This window comes from Pristis pectinata, chromosome 18, assembly GCF_009764475.1.
Source record: "Pristis pectinata isolate sPriPec2 chromosome 18, sPriPec2.1.pri, whole genome shotgun sequence".
NCBI classification, from domain to species: domain Eukaryota; kingdom Metazoa; phylum Chordata; class Chondrichthyes; order Rhinopristiformes; family Pristidae; genus Pristis; species Pristis pectinata.
This window is the reverse complement of record NC_067422.1, coordinates 38,243,951-38,264,427: the sequence shown is the minus strand read 5'-3', so window position 1 is coordinate 38,264,427 and position 20,477 is coordinate 38,243,951. Positions and strand designations below refer to the sequence as shown.

Genomic DNA, 20,477 nt, shown 5'->3' with positions numbered 1-20,477 from the left:
GAGAGAACCATCAAGTCAAAGTTGACAGGTAGACCAAGGAAGATCTCGGCAGATGAAATCATTCGGACAATATATGAAGACCTGCATGAGGAGCTAAGGATAACCAGCCATCCCCGCCCCAAAGCATTGCTCCCCCTGTAAATAACGACTGGTTTCAGTGATGTCTTCCCCTTTCCCCTCCTGTTCTCTACTTCTCCTGTTCTTCCATTTGTTGTGTTCCTTTCTTTTACTCCTTTTCTTCCCATTCATCTTTATTTGACCCCTTTCCCCAATTCCCTCGCATAATCTTTCTCTGCATCTTGTTTGATTTTTTTCTCCCTCTCTCCTTCGTTACCCATCTTTCCCTTTGGGCTCCTGTCATTGTGGAGATGATGGACAAGCTTTGGGAAGAACATCACTCACTGCTCTGCAATTGTGGCATTTGGGTGGTTGGTCCAGTTAAGGCTCAGTCCCAAGTGGGGATATTTGCTGATGGTTATGCAGTGTCCAGCCAGGTTCACTACACCTCAGGTAATGAAACAACTTATGCCCATGTGCAGGAAGACCTGGACAACATTGCACAGGTCTGCATTTTGCAACTTCTATGTTCTTTTGTTTGTATTTTCACTCTCTAATCGCCCTCTAACTTCCCCCATTAACATTTGACCAGACGACCTTGACAACTTATCCCCGCAGCAACCCTGGCCTTACCTTCTCAGACATTTCTCCATCCCTACCCACCCTCACTGCAACTCAACACCTCTCTCCCTTCCTGTCTAACAAAGGGCCGTCAACCTGAAGTGTTCACTCTTTCTCTTTTCACAGATGCTGTCTGACCTGCTATTTCAAACAGTTTGTTTTTATTTCAGATTTCTAGGCCTATAATTTTTTTGATTTGTTGGACAACATTCAGGCTTGGGCTGCTGAGAAAGGCTGAACCTGTGGAATATGTAACATCAGGCTGCATTATTCGACCTCCCCACCTTCTTCTCAGCTGCTCCTAGGGTTTTTGGTTTCCATTTGGCTGCAGCCCAGGCTTTCATGCCTCTATTGCAGCCACTCCAGGGGTCTTTGACCTCCCCTCTGTCACTCCTGGGGTTTCCATGCCTCTCTCGAGCAGTACAGGGCACCCTGGCCCCTCTCTCAGCCACTCCCAGGGTCTCTGGAAGCAGCTCAGCTGTATATTTCCTGAAGCCAGTCTCACAGTTTAGGTAGGCCATACCGAGACGTGATTAGATCAAGCACTCAGTGCAGGAGAAGCTAACCACAAGTCACTGATATTTGATGGTACTATTACCATTGAATTCCCCCACCATCAACATCACCATTGACCTGAAACTTAACTGAACCAGTTCCATAAATCCCACGGCTACAAGAGCAGGTCAGAGGCTGGGGATCCCGTGTTGAGCAACTCAGCTCCCAACACCCCAAAGATTCTTCCACACCTACAGGACACAGGTCAGGAATGTGACTGAATACTCACCAGCGTGCTTCAATAACACTCAAAGGGTTCAATACCATCCAGGGAAGATCCATCTCCCTCAACAACAACTCCATCCTCACAGGCACATTACGACAGAGTGTGGGCATCAGCTACAAGAGGCATTGTAGCAATTCACCAAGGTTTCATCGACAACTTTCCACGACCCCCACCTCCTCCAGGGGTTATTTGAAGTTATGCAGTTGTCAAATATGATTCAGGACATTGCCCAATAATTTGCATTTATGCAGCATTTTCAACATTGGAAGTTTCCCAAATGTTAAGTGGGAGTTCTTCATACGTTACCTGGACAGAGTGAATTCAATAGCTGGCGACAGCACTAGTCTGACCCAAGATCAGCTGGCAGTACTCCTACCCCAGCATCCAAAGGTTGCTGTTTCACCCCCCACTCCAGAGACCTGAATACAATTCAGGCTGAAATAGAACAGAAATACTCGGCAAGTCAGCTGGCACCTGAGACCCAGCATTTTTGTTCTCTCCCTCTCCTCACTCATCTCCTTCCAATTACATTCCTCCAGGCAGGTCACCTGCAGGCAACAGGCCTCCCCCACCCTCTCAGTCAGCACCACCAACAGTTTCTCTGGCCTCCACTCTGTTAAAATCACTTCCTTAGTTCTTCCCACCCTCCCACTTCTAGATAAGCCATCCGTGAACTGAGACACCCTGCACTGACCCCTCCCACACTGACCCACACCGTCCCCGTCCTACACTGACTCATACTGACCCATCCTACACAGACCCACCCTCTCCTACACTGTCAGTATTCATGCACAAACACACACTGTCCTCATCCACATACTGAAATAAAAATAGGCAATGCGATATTCAGGTCAGGCAGCCTCCGTGGAGGGAGAAAATAATTGTGATGAAAGTCACCAAACTGAAACATTAACTGTTTCTCTCTCCACAGATGCTGCTTCATTCAGTGAGTATCACCAGCATTTTCAGCCTTTGATTTTAGACGTCCACTATCTCCATAGCCTTGCTTCTCGATTATAATTCAGTCAAACCCTTCAGTGCAGCACTGAAGCATTACTGTGCCAATGGAGGTGCCCTCTTTTGGTTGAGGTTGAACCAAGAACCTGTCTGTCCTCTTGTGCATGTAACATGATTCTCTGGCATGTCAAAGAAAAGCAGGCTAATTTGGTCCAAAATTTATCCCTCAGCTGATATCACTGGTAAAGACCTATCATCCCATTGCCATTTACAGCAACTGGCCGTGTGCTGACTTGCTGCTGTGTCTTCTGTATTCTAGTTGGCCAAAGTTCTAAATTAGGTCATTGACTGTGAGGCACTTTGGCATTACGCCATCTTGGGAAAGGTGCCTTATAACTCTGGTTTCTTACTGTGCCCCATGAGCAAACATTAACACAGAAACCTGATTAATCCCTATAACTTTGCATTCTGACTTAACCCCTCATCAATAATACATCAACCTGCATTATAAAAGACCTGCATTTCATAGGTGAAGATGAACTTTAATATTTGTTTTATAACAAAATCAAACACTCCTTGTTATGGGCACTGTTTGGAACCGTGCCAGATTATTGATGTCAGTAAAGAGACAACGAACCCAATCAGTCCCAGAACCTGAAAACAGCATTTTTTCTCTTTTCTATTCCAAACATAGGACCAGGCCTTTCAAAACAGGTAGTGCATACAGACTTTAGTTTCTGAAGAAAGTGGTGATAGGTGCTGCTGGGGGCTTGAAGTTTCCATCACACGAGGATCTTGGCCTCACCTGCTTGTTGCCAACTTGTTCAGTATCAGTGCTAATTAGGTTCCTCATCTCTTTACTGACATCAGTGACCAGGCACAGTTGCAAACAGCATCCGTAACAAGAAGTCCATTATAGATGTCAGTTACCATGGAGATTTTCTTCTTAAGTATTTTTTGGCTTAGTGGGGTAATGAATTTCCAAGAGAACATAATGACGGATAAGAAGGAAGGATTGAATTACAAGGAACAATGATGTGAACTGGGCAAGTCCTCACTGGAAAAGACAGAAAGGTGGTACATGCCATCCCTGGGTTACAAACAGGTTCTGTTTTTACAGACGTTCATAAGTCAATTTTGTCCATAAATTAGAAAATACAGAAGATCACTCGATACGTTAACCAAGACCTCCACAGCAATGTAATCAATAGTGGTGGTGAGGGCCAATTAACATGAACATTTCTTTATCATCTTCCCTGCCTCTTTACAACGGTACAGGATCAGGATGTCCCACACTCAAAGGCTGGTTTTGACAGGCCTGAAGCATCAGTAGACATTACATTGTTTAATATAGTATCGTTGCAACAGTATCAATAGAAACAATTACTTGTCAATTTCCAAAGTAACTTTTGTAAGTGGCCTCCTGCAGTGAAACTGGCAGCCCGTGTTCTTATAGACAATGATGACTGATTACAGTGCTGAGGTTACATGTAAACAGGCTTTTCTTTTCCAAGTCTGGTGCTTGTTTGAATTCAATAATATTTATGGGAGTTTGTCTGTATATAAGCTAGACATTCGTTATCCAAGGAAGGCCCATATTGTTGGTGCTTTTAAGATTTTGTAGGAGTTCAATAATACAAACACCTTTAAAACAAATCTGTGGAAACAGTATCCCAGTGAACAAACCTCCACAGAGAGAGAACAGCACTTAATGATTCATTTAAATTAAAATGAGTTTCCCTCAAGGAAAATATAACACTGAATGACAGCATAAGCAGTTTGCTTAAGAGGAGCGAGGTGGCTCTGGACCTCCAGTGTCTGTTGCAGAATTCTCTACCTCATTCTAGGCCTGTTATTGATTAATGGAGAGAGATTGCTAAGAGTTGCCACCAGGCCCATTATTGGTGCAGCACGTGACTACCAGGAATGATAGACGGAGAACACGACTTCTCTCATTGGGAAGTTCCCACGTTCCCCGTTATGGGTACCAAGCCTCTCGGAGCAGGTAGTTCTAAGCCCATCCTGCTCTGTGCTAAGTTACCACAAAGTCTGGAGTCAGGCTTGGGTGCCCAGGAAGAGCTGGTACTTGACGTGGGAGTGCAGTCTGCACAAAAATCCCAAACATACTGAAACTTTTTAGGTTATAGAACCTGTGAAGGAAACCAGGGTCGGTTTAACTCATACAAGAAAGTAAAAAGTTTTTATTTGTGTTTACACACGGCCAGCAGTTTACAGTGCTTCATAATAATCATAGACTATTGTGGGCAAGTTTTCCCATATAACGCACAACACACAGGCAACAGACTGCGGTGAGGCAGACAGGATCTCAATCAATATCCATACTTGCCAGCATAATTCCCTGGCCTCTTGTTCTATGGCCTTACCCTGTTCCACCTTCACCCCCTCTCTGTCCCCATCCATCTGGCCTTCCACAGCCCCTAAACAAGCCCCTTAGCCCATCCACCCCAGCCCATTTCCCCAGTTATCCAGGTTATAGGTTGTATTTCTCACTATGCAAATAACTCAGACTCTTCAGTGCTCACCCAGGACATGTCCTGTTGAGAGGTCACAGGACACAGTGATATCTGGCTAGGGCAATGAAGGGTTCTCCTAGAGGGCTTGTAACACATTTGCACAGAGTGAGGAGCAGTTGTTGCAAACAGGAAGGAAAGTTCTAGGATGTGAGGCTCGCTCTGAAAGAGCTTGAGTTCGATGGCTGCCCAGTGCTTCCCTGGAGGCAGTGCTCCCAACCTGAGCTCACTGCTTGGCTTTCTTCACGATGGTCCCCACTGCGGAAATGACGGTGGTTTTGGCCCCGGTGGCGCTGGTGGTCACCGTGACAACTCCTGGTAGAGTGGCAGTGGTTGTGATGATTGTTGGCTGGGCTATCGTTGTCACGGGTACCGCCGAGTCCCATTTACTCTTCCGTTTCTGAGAATCTGCCGAGAGGGAGGAAAGGCAGCTGTGAAATAAGAACGCTTGCTTGCAGTCCACCGTAGCACCAACACTGACAGGGAGGGCAAGCTCCACACCCGACCTGGGTGCCCCTCCTCCCCACGCACCCTCCCTCGCAGTGTCAATCTGCCCCATGTATTTCATGCTTTCCAGCTTGCATGCAATGCATTGCCGGTGGTACGCTCCCAAGCGACACATTACCTGCCATCGTTGTGCTTGCTGTGGTCGTAGTAGCTGTGCCAGAACTGGTATTAGTTCCTGTTTTTGTTCTAGTTACAAATTCAATCTACAAAGAAAAAAGAATTGAAACTTAAATCAAACAAAACACACCGAGCCGCCTGATCAACCAAAGCACATCATTAGACTCCTTCATGTATTCAGTCCTAAAATCAGGTATTCCCCTAAAAGGAGGTATCGGTTTCCCCAATTTTGTTAGTGGACAGGCAAGGTTGTTTAACCTTGGGTCTTCCATGTTCACTCAGTTGTTGCAACAATTAGGCTGTCGTCAGCCCACCGTCTACAGGAGGAGCCAAGTCGAATTCATATTCAAACACCTTATGTGTGGTGTGTCTGACATATTCAAACCCTCACATCCCATCTATTACCAAGACTTCCTACTTCCCCTCTGTGACATTGCCACACCCATGCTTTTGTCACCTCTATCCACTGCCCTCATCCATGGTGGGCACATTTCCTATACAGTGGTAACTTGCTTAATGTTCAAGATGCATACCCAGGTACAACAGCATAAATAGAATCAGTGCTCAAGAGGGTCATTATAGCATTATAAATAGAGGGATCCATTACTGACAGCACTGCTATACCAGGAACCTGGCTCCAACCCCTGCCCTGCACTTGCGTCCCACAGGATTGAATTGTCCCATGGCTTGATGTGGAGAGACTGCTGTGGAGGCTGGTACCAGCAGGCTAAGATGAGCAGTGAAGTTGGCAGAGTGAGTGTGGACCATTGCTGGAGACTGTATTGGATAGGAAATGTGCCCACCAAGGATACCCATAGAGGTGACAAAAGCACAGGTATGGCAATGTCACACATGTAAGGTGTTTGAATATGAATTCGACTTGGCTCCTCCTGTGGACGGTGGGCTGACAACAGCCTAATTGTCGCAACAACTGAGTGAACAAGATTCATGTGTTCATAGACACCCGGATCCTATGGTCTCTCTTATCATCTACTGGATGCGTCAGACGCTGCTCTCTCTCCGTCTTTGTGTGGCAGCGCAGGTAGAGAGAGACAACGGTTTCCCTCATGTCCAACAGAAGGCGATGAGAGACCATGGGCTCAGGCAGGTCTGTCAACGTCTGGAGCAGGTGCTGCCAGTCCCCAGCAATGGCTGCACCCACTGCACTGACCAGGCTGCAGCCCTGAGCCCCATACCTCAGTGCCGAGTGGCTTAACCACTAGCTCCACACCAGCCCCCACAGTAGCCTCTTCGTACTGAGACACCAGGCAATTCATTGCTCAGGGAGAGCTAGTGGAGGGCAGGGAATCTTGCTGGGTTCGCAGCACAGCAGGGCACAGCCCAAGCAGACACCTATTATAAAATACAGTGGGGTGTATACCTCTGAGTGTCCAGACTCAGAGGACCAAGAACATTATAACAAGTCAGTGCATTGCAGGAAGAACTAAACTGGTTGCCACTGGTGAGCAGACAGGACCCCTCTGGATCTTATTAGTTTCGATTAAATCCCCACTAGCTTTTCTGAATTCCAATGGACGTAATCCTGGCCTGTCCAGCCTTTCCTCACAAGACAGCTCACCCATTCCAGTTATGAGCCTAGTAAACCTTGTCTGAACTGCTTCAACATCCTTCCTTAAATAAGAGCCCAACACTGTAGACAGTTCTCCAGATGTAGTCTCACCAAAGGGCTCCCTAACTTTGTATTCCAATTCCCCTGGCAATAAATGATAACGTTCTGTTAGCTTTCGTACTCTTGCTGTACAGGTCTTCCCTGGGTTACGAACATGCGACTTACAGACACCCTGTACCTATGAACAAATGTTTGGGAGACCGGTGGGATGGATTTGAGGGCTGCTGTGGGGCTGCAGGCATATTCTGCCGGGTGGGAATGAGGCATTTCCGTGTGGCTCCTCTCCCCACCACCCCCCAGCCCAGCCTCAACAATCAGGGGTTGGGTCGAGCTGAGCTGGGAGCGCTGAGCAGACTCGCTCTTCCATCACCGCTGTCTTCTGTGAGCCTCTTCCCACACACCGATTTTGTTCATTTCCCACTTGCAAACAGTTTGGGTTATGAACAGTTCTCAGGAATGGAACCCTGTTGTAACCTGGGGACTGCCTGTAGCTGCACACCAGCCTTTTGCATGTCATGCAGTAGGACACCCAGATCCCTCTGCAATTCCTCACCATACGTGCTTTTCCTGCTGAAATGCACAATTCCAGACTTTTCCCCTTTACGCTCCATTTCCTGGATCTTTGCTAATGTGCAGCGCCTCCCTCTATGACCTCTGCAACTGAGGACCACAAAGGAACACCACCACCTGCTGGATCCTGACTTGGAAATATATCACCATGGTTGCTGGGTCTAAACCCTGGAACTCCCTCTCCGTCAGCACTGTGGAAGTACCCTCACCTGGGCTGCAGTGGAGTTCAAGGCGGCAACTCCCCACCACATTATTAAGGGTGATTACGGATGGATAATCAACGCTGGCCCTGCCAGAGGTGACCATATACTCCAAAAAGTGAATAAATAAAACAAAGCTCAGTTGTTATCAAGGCACAATGTTGTGGCAGAGGGAAGCTGCATTGCTTTGTGTCCTGTCCAAGCAGCTTCAATGGCGCAGTGTGGCTGTTTTTTCACTCACCTTTGTCCGCTCCTTCTTGGCTTTCTCGATCTTGTCCATTTCTATTTTCTGTGCTTTGGCTGTCAGAGGAGAATGAGATGGAACGTCAGAACAGGCCAGAAATACATCAACATTGTGAGCAATCAATATAGGTGCATCGAGAGGTAGGAATGGACCCCACAATCTGCAATAAAACATTACCTAGGGCTTCGTAGTACGAGTCTTCCGACCATCCGTGAGGGTCAAACATGTCCTGTGGAGAAAATAACACGTCAAATGCACTGGAATAACGTCCTTCCCTGCTTCCACTGCATAAGATGAAGCAGATGCATCGTACCCATGGCATATTCACCATGCCTGACTACAGTTATTGTGGGTTTAAGGGCAAGTACGAGCTCAGGAGCTGACCTGACCCAGTACTTTATTTATTGTAAAGTGCTTTGGACTATCTCAAGCTGGAAAGGTTCATATAAACCTTTTCCCCTCGCTGACCTTTGGCTCTGAGAGACATACATCAAACAGTCTGAGTTTATGGGGAGACCACCTGTAACTCTCCAACGCCAATTTAAAACCATATTGATTTATCATCAATTCCACTTTGTGCAAAGCTCCTGACATTCAATAATCTATTAAATGAGGAAACTTTCTTTCCAGCTCCATCTTTGTGGACCTGGAACTTGCTTTGATCTCTCAACCTCTGATTCACTAACCATTAGAAATCATCTCTGATTCCCTTATCTGTTCATTCCACTGTTTTGCAATGCTCTATTAAGTCCTTAATCTTACAGCCTCAGCTCATAAAATGGAACTCCTATCCTTGAGGTATTTCCAGTAAGTCTGCTTTGTGCTTACCTAGGGCCATAACAGTGACCTGACAGTAAGCAGCTCAAAATTGCACACGGCTTTGTAGATGACTTTCATCATCATCTTTTTCAGAAGCAAAGATGTCTAGGATCAAATGCCATCAAACTATTTTGTTGCATCAGTGACAGTCTGCTGAGAATGTCAGTGAAGAGGGACAAGAGTGAAATATTTGAACTAAAGTTAACTACCAGTTTAAAAGAAGGCAGAAGTACACTCTGGATTGCACCTTTACAAACCTGCTAATCCCTGCAGACAGCGTTTTGATCTGTAATTACAGTGGTTGTAGGTGGAGGTGAAAGCAATTTCAGGCAATGAATTAATAACATTGTATTAGAACATCGCAAGGAGACTGGGAAGGGCAGTGGGCCATTCTTCAGGAATCTGGGTTATAATCCCGCTCACACTGGCAGAGTCTTCTATGCTGCCTAAAGGAGTTCAGTGGTATGAGAAATTGTCTGGTTTAGCATCCAATATCCAAACATCAAGAACCATTAGATAGTTCAAGGATGGGAGCACAACAAAACCAGCTCCAATATGGCGCTGCTTTTGGTTTTATTCTGTTCCTAACCCATGCTGTACCTGCTGTGGGACAGTACAAAAGGAGTTTTACTCTATCTTACAGTTCTTGGTGCTTGAAAATTGGACGTCGAACTGGAAAACCTCTCAACTGGTTAACATTGAAAATAAAGGAGAATGCTTAAGGGAATGGATTGTAATTCAGTACTGAAGGAAGGTGGTGGCAGCCTTAACTATTGCCCATGTGCAAAAGCAATGGACCACAACTCAAGGCTTTATTGAGTGGTCTTTTACAACTCGCTTTTGGTCTCCTTCAGGGCTCTGAATACAGCAGCAGAACAAGACAGTAAGGAGGAGTCAGGTGAAATTTGAAGATATGATCCACTGTATTTCAAACTTGAACTGATTTTTTATAAATTGATAAAACTTGAACTGATTTGTAGAAATTGATAAAACTCCATATTGCAATATCAACTGCTATCTCATACCCACTAGATTAAAATCAAGGCTTCAATAATTAAGTTCCAGCTCTTTCTTTTTGAGCAACTCAGAACTGGGTCGCTTCTCACCTCCCCAAGTTGTCCCTTCCTCCTAAAATCTTGAAGCTTTTAAAATCCATGTCATCTTATCATTACTTCCTGATTCACCTTGTATTGTCTCCTACTTTGCCCTGGCTTAAATCATACTTTAAGGTCAGTGCATTTCTCAATAAAAGGAAGCTAGATACAGTACAACTAGTCAGTACTATCTGGACTGAGGAATTGACATGTACCTTTGGATAATTTGTGCCTAGTTCATCGATGCCACAGAACTGGATCAGTTTTTCATAAATACTGAAAGACAGAGAAATAAGGGAACTGTTAAATCCAAGGCATCCAATGTACTGATACTATATTCAATGGACAATCCAACATATTCACAAGAGTTGAGCACCAATTTTCTCTAGAGCACCCCTCTCCAACTGGAACCATACTCAGCCACCCCCTGCCCTAAAGTAGACACCTGCCCTAAACCACAGTCAAAGAGCAACCCCTTTTTCGTAAACTCCAGCAAGATCACAGACTCCCGTGCTAAACCACAGCCTGCTCTCAGAACCCCTGCCTGCTTCCTAGTGCCCTAAAGCCGTCAGACCCAAACCTGGATCTGACCCAAGCACACAGACCTGGGGTTGCGGAATTCTTTTTTCCTCTGAATGATATTGTTCATATCGAGCCCTTCATTCAGCTTTCTGTCATACAGCTTCAGAATCTTCTCCTGTGGAGACACAGAACAAAACAGCTCACACTGAGAATGGGAAAAAACAGCTCACAATGGGAAATGAGAGGGCTGAGTTTATGCATATGATTTTCATCAGGATGGACTCAAATCCACTCTGGTTCAGAACTTGCCCAGATTCTGCTGGTAGCCAGGCGTATCAAAACCAATCCCAAAATATGCTCGTTGCACAATCACACTTGTGGTTTTCCTGCAGAGGTCACTGAGCTGTAATTCCGGTTAATCCTCCACCTCCCTAGACAAGGCCTCTGTAGCCAACTGCTCCATGCAGATCAACCAAACCTCAGCATCAAAGGAACTTCCTCACTGGAAACAAAAATATTAAAAAATCTGGAAATACTCGGACAAGTTAGAGATAACCAAGTCTAGAGATGAAGATAATATGTTTACTTCTAATTTTTTCCAGTCCTAGTGAAAGGATTTCATCTGGATGCACCTGTCTCCTCCCACGTACCAAGACTGTACGAGCTGTTAGGGTAATTGCCCCTAGCGTAAGTGAGTGCTAGAATCTGTGAGGAGGGAGGAGTTGATGGAAGTGCAGGGAGAATAAAATGGTTAGGGTAGGATTAGTGTAAAACGGTTGGTGTGGGCTTGGGACCCATTTCCATGCTGTATCTCTCCATGACTTGAGCACTGGCTCCTTCTCCCTAAGCAGATGATGCCTGACCTGCTGTCCATTTCCACCACTTTGTTCTTATTTCAGATTTCAACCACTTGCACGGTTTAGGCTTTGTGCATCCGTATCACTCTTCCTAATGAGTATGGGGAAGCTTTCTGGCATCGTTCCATCTGAAACTAGCAAAGAATAAGGGGATAGCAGCCATAGTGGTAAAGTTCTCCTTCAAAGTAGAGGAAAACAGAATGCAGGTTTTTATTTAAATTATTAACACCAGGAACGAACACAACAGCAGATTCTTCAAATAAGAATAATTCCAAGATTAGAGAGGGAAACTGTGGTACTTCCCCCCCACCCGTTTTGACAGATGAATTGACAGCCCACACCTCAGCCCTGTTGAGGACATTCTCCTGTTCAACGTTACCCAGCACCACGAAGATAACCCCGATCCCCTTGCCTGTGCCCCAGGCTCCAATTCCCTATGTGCATCATAGGTTGGGTGGGACGGGTCGGTACTTCCTGAGACAGAGGATGATCTGTACGTGTGTGAGAGAACAGAACATGTCCACACACAGATGAAAGCGGCATAAGCTTCTCACACCTGCTCAACACATTCCTTGATACTGGCCAAGATATTGCTCATTGTAAACATTGCAGCCTTCAGCTTGTGGGTGCGTATGAATAAAAATCTGTCCGTCATGCCCAGTGCACTTTGTTACTTTTATAGATTTCTGATTCTTTGTGTGGACGAAGTTAGCCCATTGCTCCTAACCACCTCACCCTTCACCCCTCATTCTGCTGTACCATTTCTTTTGGGGGGGGGGGGTGGTTGGTGCGGCTGGTCTATTTCACAGAGCTGGACAGAGTTGTTAATGAAGAGAACAAGACATTTTAATTAATGTCACAATGTCATGTGGTGCATTTGATATCGAGACTGTCCACAAACAGCAGTGTTTTATTTCACATAAGCTGTCAACAGTACTCATTGATAACAGTAGGATTTATATGTCACCTTTAAATTGGCAAATATCCCAAAGGTACAATCAGAGAAAACTTCACACCGAACCATGCAGAGCCACTAAGATACATGATCAATAACTTCCAAAAGCAAAACACTGCGGATGCCAGAAACCTGAAATAAAGCTGGGATTACTCAGTAGGTCAGGCAGCTAGTGCAGTGAGAGAAACAGACTGATGATCTTTCATCAGGACTTTGATCAAAAGCTTGGTCAATGGAGTAGATTATAATCAGAGAATTAAAGGAGAAGAGGGATTTTATAGAGTGAAAGTTCAGAGGCCATGCAGCTAAAAGCATAGCTGATAAACAGGTAATGAATTATCAAAGTCTCCATCTGTGATTCTGATCATTTTCCGGGCCCCGACAACGCTACCAAAGGGTTATTTAAAAGTGATATGTGATGAGCCAGCTGGGAGGTGGTCCAGTGGTGCAGCTAAATGGAGTTGCTACCTCACAGCTCCAACGATCAGGATTCAACCCTGACCTCAGCTGTTGTCTGTGTGGAGCTTGCATGTTCTCCTTGTGACTGCGTGGGTTTCCTCTGGGGGCTCCAGTTTGGTCCCACATCCCAAAAGGTGCGCAGGTTGGTGGGTTAATTGGCCACTGTAAATTGTTCCTGGAGGTGAATGGTAGAATCAGGGGAGAGTTGACAGGAATGTGGGGAGAATAAAATGGGATTAGTGTGGGATTGGTGTAACTTGGTGCTTGATAGTTGTGTGGATGCAATGGGCTGTGCTGTGCTGTATGACTAAGTGTGTTGAGTCTGCAGAGATCAGCAGATTTGCACTAAAGGCACTTCAGCTGGTCTCTCACTAAAGGAAGCAGAGGGTAAAAAAAAAATCAGCTGGGATCCTCTCTCCCAACCTTTCACAGTGGGATCCTTGTTGTAAACCATGCCAGACCAGGATCAGAACATTGGAATTGCTGTTGGAAATAAGAACAGACCTTCTGGTGTACTATCTACTGCTCCTCCTGTTGAGTGATCCAACTATACTGGAGTTACTGAATCTGCCGACTGATTGAGTGGTTGAGGTGTGATGCTCCCGTCCAGTACTGGTATGCCACTGACACTCACCGTCTTGGTGCATGTAGAGAATGGCCTTTAGGTGAACAGACGCTACCAACAGACAACTGCAACAGGGCCTCCAGACAAAGGGTTACAATGCAGACAAGGGAAGGTTTGAGGAACTGTGTGCCTGTCATGGTTGGACCAAATCAGCTCATGTATGTATCTGCACTTATTGATATATGACACAGCCCATAATCTATCAGGTTCAAAGACAGCATCAGATCTAAACCATTCCTGCATAAAGCTGGAATAGAAACATAGAAAACCGACAGCACAATTCAGGCCCTTTGGCCCACAAAGCTGTGCCGAACATGTCCCTACCTTAGAAATTACTAGGCTTACCCATATAGCCCTCTATTTTTCTCAGCTCTATGTACCTATCCAACAGTCTCTTAAAAGACCCTTTCGTATCCGCCTCCACCACCGTTGCCGGCAGCCCATTCCATGCACTCACCACTCTCTGAGTAAAAAAACTTACCTCTGACATCTCCTCTGTACCTACTCCCCAGCACCTTAAATTTATGTCCTCTTATGACAACCATTTCAGCCCTGGGAAAAAGCCTCTGACTATCCACACGATCAATGCCTCTCATCATCTTATACACCTCTATCAGGTCCCCCCTCATCCTCCGTTGCTCCAAGGAGAAAAGACCAAGTTCCCTCAACCTGTTTTCACAAGGCATGCTTCCCAGTCCTGGCAGCATCCTTGTGCTAATCAGATTTGTTTTTTTTAGGACAAAGAACCATTGAGTCTCAAAGAAAAATATCTAAGCATTTGCCACAGGATGCCATCTTCTCAATCTGACTTTCCAGCTGTGCTCCATACCTGTAAATGATTGGAACATCTTCCCATGGGTTCGGGGGGGATTTTGATGTCATCAGGGGACATGTTCCTCACTTTTTCTGAAAATGAAGCTAGAAAGGAAACAAAAACTGCGTTAGGTTATGGCACAAGGATAAATCAGCACTGCCCCCCTGCATCTGGAGTTCTTTAAACCATTCCAGCACAACTCATTGTTATCTAACAAACAAACTAAACCTGTGTAATCATCCCAACCATTTAGCTCCATCAATGGCCCGCGTGATTTATGCTTTTCCCTTCTTGCTTGTAATCACTTCCTTCTGCTGGTTTCTTAGGCACCAATGCCTTCCCTGAACCACCATCCTTCCCATACATCAACAGAAAATGCTGCATCATGGCCCAACCTGATCCAACTCTCGCCCTAAATCCTCGCTGTACCGTGATCAAGAACACAAATGATCAATGTTGTTTTCTAATTTCTACAACATCTTGCATTTATAAAGCCACCTTAATGTAGGCTGAAGGATCATAATCAGAAAAGCTGACACTTAGCCACAGAAGCTGATAGCAGAACAAGTGATGCTCAGTCAGAAGCAGGCTTTATGTAGCTGGAGGAGGTTACAGAGATATGGTGGAGCAGGTCCATACTGGGCTCTGAATACAAGGATAAGTGTGTTAAGTGACCCTACTGGGACTGACAATCATACCCAGGCTGTATCCTAACTGATAATGTCCAAAACATAGTGTTCAGCAAGATGTTTTGACGGGTGAGGCCAGATTATAGAGGGATCTGAAAACAAGAAGGATATTTTCTTTGGGCACAAGTAGCCAGAATGCCTGGGCTAGAACTAGGTTGATGAATACACTTGACAGCCTGAGACCAGTCCTACGTCAGGGCAGACCTCTGTTTACATGGACGTGCACAGCTGAGGCTGACCTTAAACATCATGGCTTAGCATTGAGCTGTGTGGTGGCAGGTTCAGGACAGACCTGACAACATCTCATGGACCGCTTCATTCTTGTCAAGGCAATGAAAGACTACGGCAAAGAAGGTGAAAGAACCGCTGAGAGTGGGTGATGTGGTAAGTTTTGATTTCAGTGCAAAATGGGTGCAAGATAGAAGCAGCATCAGAATGAAGGGGTATTTGGGCTACAGGAAGAAGATTGAGGGATTTTTCCCAAAGCATGAATTATTGCAATGTTAATAACGTGCAAAGACCAACAGGAGGCTAGACAATGGCCTGTCATGCTTGAACTTTTCTATTATTAAGCCAATGCCCCTACCCAATGTTGCATTCTCTTTTTGCACAAAATGTACAATGGTGAAAAATAGAGCAGTACACTTCTGGATTCAACCTTTCAAACTTGGGCAGTGTCAGCGAATATTGCCTTGAGTTAAATAATGCCGTATTAATAAATTGGTAGGTACAGGAATGTTCTTGTTCAATGATATTGCTGGGTACAGGCCTGCCACTGTATGATAATGGGTGCAGTATTGCTGGGGATAGATCTATCATTGAACAACTTTGAGATGCAATTTTGGAGGATACAGGTCTGTTACTGTACTACATTATGATACAAGACTGTACATGTTGGTAACTAAGGATGGAAAGAATACAAGATTATGAATTATGAACATTCTTCTTTATTAAACTACCTTTGAAAACATCCTTTTGGTGCCTTGAAGCTAATACACTGTATAGCCCCTATGACTCTGTTGTGCTTTTTGTCGATGGCCCCAGGGAACTAGATTTTGTCAGATCAGACCTGACAGACCTGCGATGAAATGTCTGTGGTGTCATCTTCTGAAAATCTGCACAAAGTTGTCACTAGAACCCCACCACACCAGGTAGCCTCATAGGTAGTGTTAGATTCACAGCTCACCCATACTGGGATCTGCTATTAATCTATTGTTCGAGGAAGAGGGTGGAAGTAGTGGGTTAGACACAATCTCTAAACCCCTTGGACCAAACCAACTACATCACAGTCCTTTTTGTTTCCTGGACGCAAAATTCAAGCAGGTAGTCTCAGCTAATTACCTTTGACTCCTAAATCGGTGTCAGTTTGCAATCCAGCTTGAGGTGATCGGGTTGAAAAGGAAAATTGGTACATTGGTTCACTAGGAGGCATTGGGATTGCGGCAGAGGCATTTTATTCAAGCGGAGTAGGCATACGATGGTGCATCATAGCATACCAAACCATGGGAGTACCTGTGACAGTTTTCAGCTTGAGAAGCACAAAAGAAAATCAAAGTGATCTACCCAATACAAGGAGGTAGCTGGTTGGCACATGTCTGCTGATAGCACTCAATGTCTGTGTAAAGAGAACATTCCCCAAAGTCACATCAACCACCCTTGCAGCCCAGAGTGACTGAAGCTCCAACAGTGCTTGGTCAGAGGTAACTTTCGGCATTGGGTTTAATCTTTGTGCAATTCACAATAACAGGACAATGGCTGAGCCACCTCATGGCCTGACAGAACCCAGAAGTACATTCTGCAATCATAAAATGTGGCATTGCTGACAAAGAAACAACCTATTGCCGATCCCTGGGTGCCTGAGGAAATGACGGTGAGCTTTCTCCCCAAATCAACAGTGGCTGCTTGCCCACTTCATGCAGCAGTTAAGAATCAAATTGCTGTGGGATAAGGGGTCACGTAAAGATGGCTAGATCCCCTCCCGTAGGGCATCAATGCACTGATCGGATTTTTAGGACAAACCATGAGATTTATGGTTACTTAAAAAAATGATTTTATTCCTGAGTTGTATTCAAATCATTAAAGCGTGATGACGGGATCAAAATTCACATTTTCAGAATTGTTAGTCCTGGCTACTTAGTTACTGGCTCAGTGTCCAACAGTAAAGCGTGTAAAGAGCCATAAAGATAAGGGAAGCAAGAAACAGAATCCCAAATTAAAGCAAAATATTCTTGCAGCTCAACTGGAAAAGTCAAAGTTTAATCATCAAAAACATCTTAGGAAAGGGCAGCAAACAAAGAAAGTTTCAGTGTGCTGGAGTGAACTTTAATCCTTCTGAATATTTGGGGCCTGCCATCACTATCAGAACTTCCTTTCTGCAATTAATAAGTAAATCAGCAGCTCTTGCTTGGATTACATGGTCCATTAAGCTGCTCTCTGTCTGACACCACAAGGCACAGGCATGCTCATGCACACACCCCAAAGCATGTAAACACACACACATACACCGCAGCCAGCGAAGTGATCCCGAGGTGTTGAGCAAGTGGTTAACAAGGCCGATTCAACTCAGGTTATCATGGGCAAGTCTTACAACCTGCAGAGCCTTACAAGCCACGACACAAGAAGGTTGATAACATTAATAGCCCAGGGATATCCTTCTCCATCTCCCTAAATACACCACCCCCACTTTGTGTTGCAAGGGTACTCCTGGTGTCTGAGTAAGTAGGGTCCTGATAAGCAGACTGTGGGAATTAGTTGTGCTCAGTGCTTACTGTCATTGGAGCTTTGCCCAGTGCAGTTCATTCTGCAGGCTGAATGGAGGCAATGCTCTAAAGAAAAACAGCTTAAAAAAAATTGCAGACAAAAGCCTGGTATTTGTGCTGTCATGGAAACTGAGGTGAAGACTTGGCCCCTTGCTCAGATTCTGCACATCAACAAATCATTGTGCACATAAAATCACTGTTAATTCTGCAATGGGAAGTGGAGCAAAGTCAGAGCTCCTGGGAGTTACCCGCAGCAATAAATGCAGAAAGTGGGAGGGACAGGTGGAAGTGCTGGTGGGGAGTTACAACAGGGACGTCTCACAGTCAGGGATTAAACAAGGCGAGGGTCAGACAGAAAGGTAGCCACTGCATTGCACAAGCAACACCAACTGTGAGGTGAGCATGAACAAGTCGGTCAGGGAGATGGCAATTGTAGAAAATTACAATAAAGGCTCTCAGGTTAAATGGGTCCTTAAATTGCCCCTAGGGTAGGTAAATTGATAAACTGGTTTATTATTGTCACATGTACTGAGGTACAGTGAAAAACTTTGTTTTGCATGCCATTCATACAGATCATTACATTACATCAGTGCATTGAGGTAGCAAAAAGAAAAAGCAATAACAGAATGCAGAATAGTGTGTTACAGCTACAGAGAAAGTGCAGTGCAGGTAGACAATAAGGTGCAAGGTTATAACAAGGTAGATTGTGAGGTCAAGAGTCCACTTTATCGTACCAGGGTACCATTCAATGGACATAACAGCGGAATAGAAGCTGTCCTTGAGCCTGGTGGTACGTGCTTTCAGGCTTTTGTATCTTCCGCCTGATGGGAGGGGGGAGGAGAGAATGTTCAGGGTGGGTGGGGTCTTTGATTATGTTGGCTGCTTCACCAAGGCAGTGAGAAAAGGAGGAGGGGAGGCTGGTTTCCGTGATGTGCTGAGCTGGGTCCACAACTCTTTGCAGTTTCTTGCTGTCCTGGGCAGAGCAGTTGCCGTACCAAGCCGTGATGCATCCGGATAGGATGCTTTCTATAGTGCATCTATAAAAGTTGGTGAGGGTCAAAGGGGACATGCTAAATTTCTTTAGCCTCCTGAGGAAGCAGAGGCACTAGTGCGCTTTCTTGGCCATGGCATCTACGTGGTTGGACCAGGACTGGCTATTGGTGATGTTCACTCCTAGGAAAACATCCTAGGTGTTCAGCAGGAGAACTGGTAGGGTGGGGAGGTGCTGATGGGATGCAAGAGGAAAAATGGGATTAGTGTAGGTAGGAGCTTGTTTCCATGCTGTATGTCTCTTTGGGGTGTGGGGGAGACAAACAGGACAACTTTATATGCAGGGAAAGGAAAATGCCACATGGAACAAAAGCCTGGAAGAATGGAACTAATCTTGGAGAGAGAAAGATGAAGAATGAATTGAGGCATAAAGAAAATGGGAATCATTTACTTCAGTAGCCAGCACATGTAGAAATTGGGAAACAGGGCACCAGACAGTGTTCCTGAGTGGGAACATGGGACTGAAAACCCAGCATTACAATAGGCTGGAGGAACTTCCAATAGAAGAGTTTGGTAGCACTGGCTTTTATAAAATAAACTGCACTATGCATTCGTCATATACAATCACAGAGATTTCAGTCACTCGTACAGACTGCATCTCCAGTTAAGTGCAGTTAATGCCAGGACTTTGTTGCCCATTTAGGTAGCTAAAGATGTGAAATTGCCACATTAATGGTCCTTAATCTTTAATTAAACAACCTGGTGTCCCATCTACATTGATCAACTTCAGGTCACGAATTCATGCCATCAATTCACCACTGGAACATTCACGCCATCAATTCACCACTGGAACATTACTCCATTCCTGATTTGGCTTGTCTACTGGTGAAACCATCAGCATCACCTTTGATATTGCTAGGTCTGACTGTGCCAATGCACTCTGGCTGGTCTCCTTCGTTTTATCCTCAATAAATTTGAGTTCATCTGCAACTCTGATGCCCCTCTTCTAACTCTTCCAACTCTTCCATTCACCTATCGCCCTGTGCTTGCTGACACACACTGGTTCCTGGTTAGGCAAAGGCTCAACTTTAAAGTTCTCATCCTTATTTTCAAATCATTCCATCACCTCACGCTTCCTTGCTTCTGTACACTCTTCCAGAATGGCAGTCCCCCCCTTTTCACTTCTGAAATTTATAACATCCTCAAATGTAACCACTCCAAAACTGCAATGGTGCCTTCAGCATAGTCAAGAATAGCACATCCCTTCCTGATGAGCTTAACACATTCTATGCACGTTTTGAACAGAAGGAGAGTGGTTTGTCACCACCCACCCTGACAGCCTCCAATGCAACTGAACCCGTGGTCACTTACGAGGACGCAAGATCAGTCTTCTGGAGAGCGAAACCAAGGAAAGCATCAGCCCAGATGGTGTCCCTGGCCGTGTGCTCAGATATTGTGCTGATCAACCAGCAGGGGTATTTAACTTCTCCCTGCTTCAATCTGAGGTTCCCACCCATGTTAAGAAGACCACTATCATTCTGACATCCACCATCATGAAGTGCTTTGAGAGGCTGGTCATGGCACGCATCAGCTCTAGCCTACCAGACAACCTCGACTCACTGCAATTTGCCTACTGCCGAAACAGACCTACAGTGGATGCCATCTCCCTGGCCCTACAC

General features: G+C 45.3%; 1 protein-coding gene across 2 annotated transcripts in view; it reads right to left on the bottom strand.

Annotated features, from left to right (window-relative positions):
• Window positions 1-4,599: 4,599 nt before the first annotated feature.
• Window positions 4,600-20,477, bottom strand: part of sap30bp (SAP30 binding protein) — a 63,616-nt gene continuing 47,738 nt past the window's right edge. For both annotated transcript variants that reach the window (XM_052032737.1, XM_052032736.1), the window contains 7 exons: window positions 14,376-14,464; window positions 10,734-10,825; window positions 10,344-10,404; window positions 8,393-8,444; window positions 8,213-8,271; window positions 5,573-5,657; window positions 4,600-5,355 (listed from right to left, as the gene is read on the bottom strand). In XM_052032737.1, coding sequence (XP_051888697.1) covers window positions 5,174-5,355; window positions 5,573-5,657; window positions 8,213-8,271; window positions 8,393-8,444; window positions 10,344-10,404; window positions 10,734-10,825; window positions 14,376-14,464 — 620 coding nt within the window. In that variant the 3' untranslated portion in view covers window positions 4,600-5,173. The remainder of the gene's footprint in view (window positions 5,356-5,572; window positions 5,658-8,212; window positions 8,272-8,392; window positions 8,445-10,343; window positions 10,405-10,733; window positions 10,826-14,375; window positions 14,465-20,477) is intronic.